At 39.5% G+C, this 12,805-nt stretch overlaps 2 protein-coding genes across 2 annotated transcripts; both read right to left on the bottom strand.

The window, feature by feature from the left end:
• Positions 1-2,694: 2,694 nt before the first annotated feature.
• Positions 2,695-10,525, bottom strand: LOC133737037 (disease resistance protein RUN1-like). The gene is made up of 5 exons (XM_062164671.1): positions 10,495-10,525; positions 10,156-10,442; positions 3,647-3,925; positions 3,414-3,554; positions 2,695-3,348 (listed from the first exon to the last, which is right to left on the bottom strand). Exons 1-5 carry the CDS (start codon positions 10,523-10,525, stop codon positions 2,695-2,697), a joined length of 1,392 nt encoding a protein of 463 aa, XP_062020655.1.
• Positions 10,222-11,240, bottom strand: LOC133738745 (disease resistance protein Roq1-like). Its single transcript, XM_062166335.1, has one exon. It carries the CDS (start codon positions 11,074-11,076, stop codon positions 10,609-10,611), a length of 468 nt encoding a protein of 155 aa, XP_062022319.1. The 5' UTR covers positions 11,077-11,240; the 3' UTR covers positions 10,222-10,608.
• Between the last annotated feature and the right edge of the window lie 1,565 nt (positions 11,241-12,805).

The following is a 12,805-nucleotide window of genomic DNA, read 5'->3' as shown; positions in this document are numbered from 1 at the left end:
AGGTGATCCGTGAGGATCCGACCGTTGGATCGTATAATTGTGAAAAGACGATTCAGAAGGCGATCCGTGAGGATCTGACCGTTGGATCATCGTATAATTGTGAAAAGACGATTCAAAAGGCAATCTGTGAGGATGGTTCATTTACGAACCGAATTTTATTATTTTACATTTAATCACCAAGTTGTGAAAAATGTTTTACAGAAATAAATATTTGTTTTAAACGTATTGCTTCCTCGTGACTAAACCAACAATTTCTTTCTTAAACACTGTCTCAAGTATTTGAAATACTCAATCGACTATTTGAAAATATCCCCAGATGGGGAATGGGGGCACTTAAATAGTGAGTATTTAAAAAATAAAAAAAATAAAAAAATAAAAACTGCCCATATTGAAAACGGATAAATGAGTGGGTATGGGTTTACCCGTTTAGAAATGAGTTGGGTAAATACCCATACCCGCGAATTATTTGAATGGGTATTACCCACAAACTATTATTGGGTGGGTATTACCCAATGGGTATGAATGCCAACTCTAATGGTAGCGGAATGCAATTAGGACAGATTGGTTTCTAATTTGGAAAGAAGAAATGGTATGTGGATCTCTACCAAACCGTCGGCTTTGATGTGGTGATTGTAAATTCTAGTGATTTGTTATTGAATGAATGTAAGTTGGGATGCGTGAACTTATCATCAGAAGGATAAGAGTTTGGTTGCTGGAACTAATGGATTGGATAATCGGAAATGGTGTAGATAGTCATATTGCGAGACCGGAAATATATCAAAGTGGGAGGATGCTTAATTTTATGAGCAAATTGTTAAAAGAATTTCGGACATGACTTCAATTAAAGGACGAGTGATAAACGAAGTGACAATAAGGTCCGAGGACCTATGCCTTATGTAAAATGAGCTTTGTAGTTGTAAAGTGATGGGTATAAAATTTATCGTGGCTCGTTAATTAGTTTTTGACTAATTGGAGAATGCCCGAACTATAAGTTGTAGTTAAGGACCGAGTGTGACTACTTGAGAATCCAACGAAGAATTGTTGAGCCGCTGAAAATCGAAGTAAAAAGCATTAAGAGCGCCTAGAGGCGGCCTTTCATTCCAGCTAGCTATATTTAAGGTATGACCTAAATTCGCAAGAACACCCGCCACAAAATTGTACTAAATTTAGAATCTAAAAAAAAAAAATTATTCTTCTACAAGCTTGTTTTAAATTAAAAGGAAAAGCACCCTAATAGCAATATTGAGTTGGGAATGCAAGACCTCTGTTGATTGCTTGCTTGTGACAACTTACATATGTAAATAGCTAGAATTGGAATGGGATTAACACTGTGCAAGGGATTTTGGTTCATGAAACTGGAAGAATTGGACTATCGGAATAATTATTGACTTTAATGGAATACATACGAGGCAAAGGAGCATAACGGCATTTTAAATGTTTCCACCAAACATTAACAAGTACAAAACAAAAATCGACCAAATTCCAAGCTGGGTAGATAATTTGATTCTCAAGATCAAAAGACATAAAAAAATGTGCAATGTACTCAGAAATTTGATCGCCCCTTCTTTTTCTTGTAAGGCAAGATGAGTGAACTTTTCGTTTATTGTAATTACAAATTCTGTGCCAATTTATTTTTCAAGATATATGACAATAAAATAAAAGAGACATTCAAAATTTTGAGCTAAAGTAAATATTTACTGCTTCATTGAGATCAACTACTGGGAAAGAAGATGCACGTGTTCATTCAAATACAAGAATTCTATTTTTTTTTCACAAAAAAAAAAGAACGAAAAAAAAAAGCATCAACCATGTTTCTGGTCATGAATATAAGGGATTCCATTGGGTCCTGCGCTGTCAAGGTGGTGATGTTTAATTCTTTTTGGATCAGCCAAATTTGCACTAGTAGATGCTGCAACATCATCATCATCATAGTGTTGAAGGCCTCGTTTGGTATTAATGCGAACATTGTGCTGCTTCAATAGTGTTTCCCAAAGCTCCTCCACATCTTCCTCATATACCATACGGACCCCACACTTCTTCACTTGCACAGTTTCCTCACTCATTATTTTTCCGCCATCCCAGTAGCGAGGTTGAAATGAGAATACAAGCGGACTGTGGATATCTGGCCACTTATTTTTTGAGTAGAATTGATGACGGGGTTTATAGAAGAACCAAATGTGATCCAATACAGGTTGACCCCATTCTTCCCCAAACACTGGACTAAAGCAATACTGGGGTTCCCCACTGGCCCTAAATTCGCAATCAACGTACCACACAACAGAAGGGGGAAGTGGTTTGAGGAGTCTAAAAACGAAACAGCAAGCCAATCCCATCCACTTGTTACTAAACCAACCTGGATGCAGCTCTATAGTTATCAAAGACCCCACACTTTGGTGGTTGTACCACTCTGGAATTTCATTTCCAAGACCAACAAATTGAAATGTTTCATGGTCAGAAAATGCTTTACTCTCAAGGTAGCGGGTTAGCAATGGAAGTTCTATACTCTTACAGCTCTCATTCTCCACCATTTTGAAACAGTTAACAAACCTTCCTTTTAGCACCGAATGGTATTGTCTTATTTGATTGGCCAATGTATCTAATGAAATGCAGTCGCTAGCGTTTACAAATACATGAGATGGAAGCTCTAGTAATGTTTGTAGCTTGCAACACCAATTCAAGTAAAGATATTGAAGTCTAGAGGTTGGCCGACGCTCTCAGGTAGTCTAACAAATTGATTTCTGCTGAGATTGAACTTTTTAATGAAGACAAGCATCCAAAATCATTGGGCATTGCGTCTTCAGAAAGATTGCAGTCACTTGGATCCAATTCAGTTAATGAATGCAAACGAGACAAACAAGGCAACGACAATCCCGCCTGAATGTGACTTCTTTTTCGCAATAACTGAAAGGGGTCGAACATCATATTCCATGATTTAGGTGACCGTGCTTTACATCCAGCAAGAGATAATTCTTTGAGGTTTTTCAAAAGACCAATAGAGGAGGGCACTTCTCTTATGCCAGTTCCACTCACATCAAGCTTCTCCAAACAAGCAACAGGACCCAACTCATCTGGCAATTGGTCAAGCTTTGAGCAGCCAGAAAGATTGAGATATTTGAGAGATTTTAAGCCACCTACACTGCTTGGAAGACGCACAAGATACTTGCAGTCTTTGAAGTTCAGCACAGTAAGTATTTCAAGCACTTCAGTAGACGTAGGTAGTTCTTTTATGCCAGTGCCATTCAGATAAAGCTCCTCCAAACACTCCAAATGACACGTGTCATTAGGTAGTTTGTTAACCCTTGAACAACCAGAAAGATTAAGAACTTTGAGAGACTTAAGCCACCTACACTGCTTGCAAAATGCACAAGATTCTTGCAATCTTTCAAGTTCAGCATAGTAAGTCTTTCAAGTACTTCAATTGTCGGGTCAACCTCATACAATCTTATACAACCTTCAAGATACAGAAACTCGAGATATGGCATACCTTTAAAGTTTGGGGTGCTGACAAGATTCAAAGAGTGACTCAGATTAATGGTTTTCAAGTTGCATAAAGGCTGCATGACAAGTAAAAACCATAGAAAAAATTAGCTTCCATGATATATTCAACAATTATTATAACAGAACAATAATAGTGATTATAGTATACCTCCGTTCCTATCTGAACATGTTTAATACAACTATGAGACAAGCCTAGTTCGAGCAGCTTCTGAGGGTTGAAATGTGATGGCAAGGATTTTAACGGATACCTCGTCCAATCAAGAATCCATAAACTATTGGGAAGAAATTCAAGTCCCTTAGGCAGGTTCCCATTCTCAATCTTCAGGTATCTCAATTTGTTCATCATTGAAAATGATTTCGGAGTCACATCCATGTCTACTCCTAACTTGGTTGAGTCCACAAATATGCCTTCTATTGCTTCAGTTCCCTATCAACCAAATTTTTATCATACCATAAAAAGCAGATTTAGTAGACTGACTTGTCATATAATGTACTAGCAAAAAATAGTTAAATGTTGTAGAGAATTGGAAAAATTGTATATATCTTGTATTCATCTCACCATGAGATTTATATAGGGTTACATCATGTATACAAAAGGCAATACATGCATAATAGCTATACTAATCAATCGCACATTACAAGTATGTCAATCGCATACATTACGAGTCTGTCAATCGCACATTACAAGTATGTCAATCGCACACATTACGAGTCTGTCAATCGCATACATTAAGCAATACATATTGCATGAATAGTCATTATCATTTACAACACTCCCCCTTGGATATTCCATGTCAATAGTGTTGCCTCTGCTATGCGCTTCTAAGTTGCCTCGTCAAAAACCTTGCCAAGTAATAAAAACCCTGTGGGAAAAAACAACCTTGGTCGAAGGAGAAAAAGAGCACAACGCGCGTGAATGTGGAGTAGTCGACATCCTTCAACATTCCCCTTTGTGCCGCTCAAACTTGGTGATGACACTTTGATTGTTGCCTCGTTAAAAACCTTGCCAGATAACAAAAACCCAGTGGGACAAAAATAACCCTGGTTGAAGGACAAAAATAGCATAACACGTCCTTCACTCTTCGAGATCGAACATGTAGACATCATGCCTCCCCCTGATGTCGACATCTCCCCCTGATTGCTACAATCATGGGAGTTCAGATAACTTTCTCAATCCGATGCTCTTCACATGTTTCTCGAAGGTGGATTTTGGTAACGACTTAGTAAATAAGTCTGCTACATTATCCTCAGATCGGATTTGATTCACTTCAATCTTTAGAAGTGATCAATGTTGTTGCTGATTGTAAAAGAACTTAGGTGATATATGTTTGGTGTTGTTTCCCTTGATGAAACCTAATTTCATTTGCTCAATACAAGCTGCATTATCTTCATAAATGCAAGTAGGTTCATCTGTGGTAGACTTCAAACCACAAGTTCCTCGAATATGTCTAATCACAGACCTTAGCCATATACATTCTCGCACGGCTTCATGTAGAGCAATAATCTCTGCATGATTTGAGGAAGTAGCAACAAGGGTCTGTTTTATAGACCTCCAAGATATCGCAGTGCTTGCCATGGTAAAGACATAACTTGTTTGGGAGCGACCTTTGTGAGGGTCAGAGAGATACCCTGCATCAGCCAAACCCATCAAGACATCGTTGTCATTTTGATGGAGGGGAGGAGGAGTAGGACGCCGGCCACCATGGATAGTGGCGTCAACGGCTACATTACGGAAATTGGCATTTTTCCTTATGGGGACCGATCCCAAATTCCCGTCATTTCTTTTCTCTCTGTAGGGATAGAACAAGCCCATATCTATCGTACATTTTAAGTAACGAAAGATTGCCTTTATACCAGTCCAATGGCGTTGCGTTGGCGCGGGGCTATATCTAGCCAACAAGTTTATAACAATTGAGGTGTCCGGTCTTGTATTGTGCTAAGTATAATAATGCGCCTATTGTACATAAGTAAGCACTTCTGCTATTAACACGTCTTCGTCATCATCCCTGGGATGAAACGGATCCCTTTTAGGGCAAAGACTACGGACGACCATGGGAGTGCATTTTTGACTTTATCAAAATGCCAAGCATTTATTGACACGGTATACAAGTTCTAAATCTAGACAAAACTGTGTTCTCCCAAGGTCCTTCATCTCAAACTCGGATTTCAGGTGTTCAGCGGTTTCCCTTAACTCTTAAGGTTTCCAATTATGTTTATCAACATAAACTGCGACAATTGCAAATCTGGAACTTATCATGGAAACGCGTGGGCATAGTTCATCATATCCCTTCCCAATCAAGTAGTCACTTTAGTGAGCGTTTCAACCTCGTTGCAAACGCGCTCCGTGGTCTAGAGCTACTTGACTTGGGTAAATGAAGTTCACAAGAACCTTCATTATATTCCGTATCTAGATCCCCATAAAGATACGTAGTGACCACATTCGTAAGCTGCATGTTCAGTTATTTGGAAACTACCAAACTGACAAGGTAGTGGAGTGCAATGACATCCATTACGAGAGAATATGTCTTCTCGTAGTAGATTCCAGGGCGTTTTGTGAGAAGTCTTGCGCCATAAGGCGAGATTATCATCTCTTTTTCTCATCACGCTATCTAACGAAGACCTATTAATGTCAACAGGTTTTATGTTAGGAGGTGTTGACATCTCAGGCCCGAAATCCTTCATCTTCGTTAGTGAATCCAATTCAACCTGGATCACATCTTTCCATTTAGGCCAATTTTCTCTACGTTGGCATTCTTCAACGGAGTAAGGTTCGATGTCATTGGTCTCAACAATTCCACATCCTCATGTACACTAGTGTAGTTCGTAGAGATCTCTATATTCTCAGGAATTGGTTCTAACATTGAGGCGTCCCCCAACGATGTCTCTTGGACATAACCACAATCCAAAATATTCTCATGAGACGGATTTTGAGTATCAATGATCAATGGATCAAGTTGTGCCAAACTCGCTCTCTTCTTAGGGTGAGAATCCATCTAACCTATGGGTCTCCTATGCTCTCTAGCGGAACCCATGGCCTATGACGCCATTATGCCACCTTGTGGCGTCACCATACCACCATCCATGGTAGTGGTGCCGACAGACCACGACAATTCCTGTCGTTTTTGTTGAACATTGACGTTCTAATCTCCCCCTAACGACGGGAAGACTGTCTCATCAAAGTGATAATCCGCAAATCCAGCGAAAAAAAGAGATCGCCTGTCAAGGATTCTACATAGCGGACTTATAGTTGGAGACTCATGTCCAACACAAATATATATATATATATGCATTCGTTGCAATGACTCATGTTGATGCGCTGTGGCGGCGCAATTGGCACATAAACCGGACACTCAAATATGCATAAGTACGAGATATTAGACGCGAACCCAGTCACTAGCTGTAACGCAAATAAAAGTTGAGTGGCTGCTATGAGTCGTAGACGAATTAGCATAGCTGCATGCGATATTGCATAACCCAAGCGGAAATATTGGTGCGCATTACCAAAGTCCGGGCTAACATCGTAGTCTTTTAATAGTGGCTTTTCCGCGAGACCAATTGGGTGTGTACATGAGAATATGATACTTGATATCAATACCCAATGATATGCAATAGTCATCGAAAATTTTCGATGTAAACTCTCTAGCATTATCAAGTCAAATTGACTGAAGGGGATGATCTGGGTAGTGAGCCAGTAGCCATATGTTATGTGCTAGGAGTGTAGTATAAGCAGCATTACGAGTGGATAATGGCATAACACGTGACCAGCGTGTTTGCGTATCAACCAACACCATAAAACATCTATACGGTCCGCAAGTTGGTTGATCCAATCCACAGAATTCCCTTAGATTCTTTGTAAGAATGAAATTATTTCCTTAGTGTCCTTTGCATAAGATGGTCTCGATCCTAATTTTGCTAAAGAGCAGGCTTTGCAAAACGAAAGATGGGCTTTAGAAGCAACCAAATAAGAATTTGGTTGAGCCACGAAGTCACAATTGACTTTAGAAGTAGAAAAAGGCGTCAAAGAGGAGTCCATGGTGTCAAAGCCATGTTGTTGCCGTAGGGGGTAGACGACACCTGCCCTAAGTGGCCGGTCATGCATAGTCTTGGCGCCGTGAGGCTTATGTGCTTCTCCTCGAACCGATTTTTGGTTCTTATAACTTCTCTTCGTTTTGAAGAATGGATGTCCGTGTGAAGTCTTCAATAGACGGATCATCATATCACGACCTGGGTGTCCCAAACGGTCATGTCAAAGCCTATATGTGTCAGAATCCCATAAATCATTTCTCATGACATGGCTAGATTCAATGACTCGAACAGTGGTTGTATACAACCCACTAGAGCGACACATAAGTTTCTAATACTCGTTTATGCCCGTAGTCATTAGAGGTGATGCAAAGGAACTCTTGTCCATTCTCACAATGTGTTTCCACATGAAAACCATTGGCTCTTATATCTTTCAAATAAAGTTCGAATTAAGGTATGTCCAAGACATTCAGTAAAAGAATCGACACTTTATTAATTGCCAATCATTACATCAAAGTTTCTTAACCAAAGTCTAATCCAAAAATAAAAGTCAAACTTAGACAGATTGTAGTCACTCAATCCGTTTGGTAACTCCAATCAAATATGACCAGGGAAGTAGATAGAGATGTCGGTGGAGCGAGGCTCTCTTAAGTACCACTAATCTCAATTACTTTCCTAGACATCATACTTCATTAGATGCGCCACTTGAGAAAGAGTTAATACAAAATTGTCATTTATTAATTAAGGCGTAATTGCCATTACATAATTCTTGGAAAAATAAAAGACTATTTAATCAAAATCTGCGGCATCAACACGGTTGTTTTCCTCGCCAGATTTGAAGTCTGTAATGATGAGATTGACGTCATTGTCATTTCCATCATCTCCTTCAGCTGCGAGATGAGCCTCATGCTCTCTCATATCTTTATACACTTGTATTGTGTAGCTTTGTTTTTCCACTCGCATTCTAGTGCTTAAACCAATGCTTTAAAGATCCACATCTATAGCATTACCTCACCCATTAATTGAGATGCACCTTGTGCATTTGGACATCCTCCATGGACGTTGGTGGCGACACCACCACTACCGGCGGCGCTTATTTTGCCTCTCCCACGTTGGCCAATGTTGCCACGTGTCCGCTTATCAATCTCGCGGTTTTCCTTCCTTTGTAGGGCGGTTTTGTATGAATCCACACGTCCATTTCGTTGGCCCTTAACTTTTTAGGGTTCCGCTCCTTGCGCCCTTCTTTAGGTGCGCTATTATAATTCGCCTCGTGAACGCTCTTAGTTCCAACGGGCCTTTGAATTATAGTTTTTCACGAGTATGTTGTTAGCTTTCTCAGTAACTGACATAAGTTGATGAAACCTCGTAATCCATCTAGCATTGCACATAAGCCTATTGCTTGGCAATCATTAACGCTGAGACGGGGAAGGTTGAGAGGATTTTTCTCAATTAATCTTTAGTCTGTGAGCTCTTCTCCACAGAATCTCATTAGTAGTGAGGTGATTCTTGACGTCATTCACCCATCGGTGATAACAAATGTCATTTGAATCTGGTTTAGTGAAGTCGTGTTTTTGCACGTTTGCATTCGACATTCAAAGACAAAGGAGAATAGATTAGTTTCGGAGTAAAAACTTCCACGACAACTAATATAAGATTTTCGAGCCTTAATGCTACCAAGAAATCGATTTCCAAGAATATTTGGATTAGAACGAACAATGATGTTTAATATGGTCACAATTTGATGCTTGCGGACGCTCTTAGTCCGAGCATTACGAACACTCTTAGTTCATACGAACACTCTTAGTTCGTTAAGCGTGAATCCCCATAATTCCGCTTTATTAAATACTCAAAATCCTGTTCATATATTCCAAAATTGTGCAAAAAATAAAAGGAATTTAAAATACAAGAAAGCAGCAACCTTAATTACAAAACTTACGTGTTGAAATTCGGAGCAGATTCTCTTCTGAACAGTTTTCACTTTGATTGTTGTATCGGTCTCAAAATAACTCCGATAAGGCTGAAATTCGGAGGTCAGATGGAAGAGAGAGAGACGAACAACTCTGATGAATAAAGGATTTTGATCTGAGGTTCCGAACTAGATGTTTCGGAGCCTGCAAGCAGACGGACGTGCACATGAAAGGAGAAGGATGCAGTCGGTGTGCGTTGGTGCTGCAGGGGCAACAGGGATGCGTGCGCAGGGGCTCGTAGGTGCTGCAGGGGCAGGTGCGCAAGTGAGGCTAGCGTGGGCTAGGAGCTGCGGCAGTGAGGCTAGAAGGTGGCAGTGGCAGGTTTTGAAGAATTTTTTGGTTTGTTTTTTTTCTTGTGGTTAGGGCTCTTGCTGATAACGTGTTGTAGAGAATTGGAAAAATTGTATATATCTTGTATTCATCTCACCATGAGGTTTATATAGGGTTACATCATGTATACAAAAGACAATACATAATAGCTACACTAATCAATCGCACATTACAAGTACGTCAATCGCATACATTACGAGTCTGTCAATCGCACATTACAAGTATGTCAATCGCACACATTACGAGTCTGTCAATCGCATACATTATGCAATACATATTGCATGAATAGTCAATATCATTTACAACATTAAAATTATTCTTGTACTAAATTTCTTACAGTATTTTTGGTCAAGACATGTTCAATGTCTTTAAGAAGCCACAACCTACTCCACTTTCCCGGCTTGTTAGGAGATGCCCCGCGGACAATATCCCATCCCAATTCTTGGAGAAAATCGTGCATCCTTAGTCTTCCATGCGAAACAGTCAAGAGAGATCTTTCGATAAGAACTTGTATTCCAATAATTGCAGAAAAATCGCAACTGTTTAGTACTTCTGTTACTCGATCTTCGTCCTGTCCATTAAAGAAACATGCAATGTCTAGGAAAATTTTCTTCTCTTCGGAATCTAGATCATTGTAACTTATTTTAAGTATGTCAAAAATTTTCAAGTTACAAACTCTTCCCAGCTTTATCAGTGCACTGTTCCATTTACTTAGATCTCTTCGATACAAAAAAGAACCCAGTACTTCAAGAGCTAGAGGAAGACCTTTGGCATACCTTACAACAGATTTTTACAAACCAAGAAAATCTTCTTCAGGGTAACCTCTTTTGAATGCATTCCAGCTAAAAAGCTTAAGAGAATCATCATCATTTAATTCTTCGACCTTCAATCTTCTCTCCACTCCATGCTGAATCAACAAATGCTCATTTCTAGTTGTGATAAGCACTCTACTCCTTGAACCAAACCAGTCTTGGTTTCCTGCCAAATATTTTAAATGGCTTGGATGGTTCACATCATCAAGAACGAGAAGAACTTTTTTGTGACCTAACAACCTCCTTATAAAGGTGGCTCCTTCATGAGGGTCTGATAAGTTGGCCTTCCTTGTCCAAATTCCAGAGAGAAGTTGCTTTTGTAACTTAAGTAGACTACTTTCTTCAACGGACTTTCTAACATCAGTAAGAAGGAAACTAAATTCAAATTCACGAGAGATTCTCGCATACACCGCTCTTACCATAGTTGTCTTACCAATCCCGCCCATTCCCCATATACCAATGAAGCGGACGTCATCCACCCCTTCATCTAAAAAGAAGTGGACTGGCTATAATCTTGAGTAAATTCCAACTTGATTTTCTTCATAACTGAATGATGTACGTTGCAATCTTTTCCATATAACTTCAACAATAACTCTTATGAGCTTTGATTCATACCGACAACATAGAATAGACATAACTTATCAGGATTAATTTAGTTTATGAAAATGTCTCTGCATTGGACTTGATTTCTTATATATTCTGGTAATGACATTTGAAAAGCAAGCTAAATGATTATCTGCCTATATTATTTTTGAATAACATAATGAAGAGCGCAAAACTTAACTATGTGTAAATTAGACAAAAGAGCATAAGCATACCATTCCTTTGAATTCCACCCAGAGAAACTTGCCACATCATTTAAAGCACATCTCCACCTCCACACTTTCTCCTTGTCATCGCTAAACTTTTCATCATGATTAGCAAAGGCTTCACCAAAACTCCCTGTTTGCTTTCGTACAACAGAGGGATCAACATCATAAAAAATTGGCAGCACAGTTCCTCTTGCTTTCATGCATTCAAGAATTTTTACAAGTTCATTCAAGCACCATGTCAACGATGCATAATTTTGTGAGAGAACAATGAGGGCAAATCATGATTCTTCAATTGCAGCAAAAAGTGCTGGAGAAATAGCTTCCCCTTTGTGAAGTTCAAGATCATCCCTGAAAGTCGTGATTCCTTTATCATCCAACGCAGTGTATATGGTCTGTAAAACCCTTTTGAGTATCCTCGCCTCTAAAACTCAAAAAGACATCATATTTCCACCGAGGAGGTGAAGAGCTCTCTGTGCTCATTTCCAATTGAACCTACTGTCCTGCTGCATAGAAAATACAAATAATGATGGATTTCTTTGTAAATCCACTATATATGAACGTTCATTCTAATAAACGATTCGAGTATGAAGAGATAAACATTAGTTGCTTTGCTTTTTGGTGGGAAACTAATTTGATCACAAGTAATTTTGAATAGAAATTCATAAACAATTGGCATTAAAGCCTCTTTTACAACAAATCATCAGGCAGAGCTGCAGAAATACTAGGAAAAAAAAAATAAACGCCAAATAAGGAGAAATTAATGGAGCTTTAAAACCTGAGTTTGAGCTTTAGAACCCTTTGTCTTAGATACCCTAAATGCATAAAAAATGAAAAGTAATAAAAGGAGCGACCTTGTAGAGAAAAACCTAGGGTTTTGCACGTTGGCCGTGGCAAACGCACATTCCCTAGACTAAGCATCGACAAGGCTCTAGTGAGAGGGTAGTGAGGTGACGGCACCAAGCCAGGTTCGGATAGTCTGGGAAGCATCTCGGAACAGTCTCCAAGAGATATGGGCTCCGGCTTAAGCCCAATATGCAATGGATATGGACCCAGTCCAACAAATGCACGCCGCGTCATATATAGACTAACCTAAGCCCAGCTTTAAGACCCAACACTCAATGCCGAATAAGCCAATCCCATTTGAATTCGTCCATTCAGGATTAGAAGACTTCAAAACGAGTGTTTCAGTGTACTCCCAGCAATAGGAATGGTTGACTGAATCACTGGTACCTCGCTCTGTAGACCTGTACACGAAAGGAGTAGGTCAGAAGGGCCGTGGGGTGACGGTCTCAAACCCTCCGATGCCTAAGTTAATACCAGTGAGATAAATTGACAGAGTAACGGTACGAAAATGGTACAGTGT

The sequence above is a fragment of the Rosa rugosa genome, chromosome 3 (genome assembly GCF_958449725.1).
Source record: "Rosa rugosa chromosome 3, drRosRugo1.1, whole genome shotgun sequence".
Classification (NCBI taxonomy): Eukaryota; Viridiplantae; Streptophyta; class Magnoliopsida; order Rosales; family Rosaceae; genus Rosa; species Rosa rugosa.
This window is presented reverse-complemented; position numbering and strand designations above follow the sequence as displayed.

What these genes read in the sequence shown, in the direction of transcription:
- LOC133738745 (XM_062166335.1), bottom strand. Translation starts at nt 11,076, where the DNA reads ATGGGCGGGATTGGTAAGACAACTATGGTAAGAGCGGTGTATGCGAGA.
- LOC133737037 (XM_062164671.1), bottom strand. Translation starts at nt 10,525, where the DNA reads ATGGAACAGTGCACTGATAAAGCTGGGAAGA. An exon ending in CACTGATAAAGCTGGGAAGA is followed by an intron (nt 10,443 to 10,494) that starts GTTTGTAACTTG and finishes ACAATGATCTAG; the next exon opens with ATTCCGAAGAGAAGAAAATT. An exon ending in ATGTCTTGACCAAAAATACT is followed by an intron (nt 3,926 to 10,155) that starts GTAAGAAATTTA and finishes TTTGGTTGATAG; the next exon opens with GGAACTGAAGCAATAGAAGG.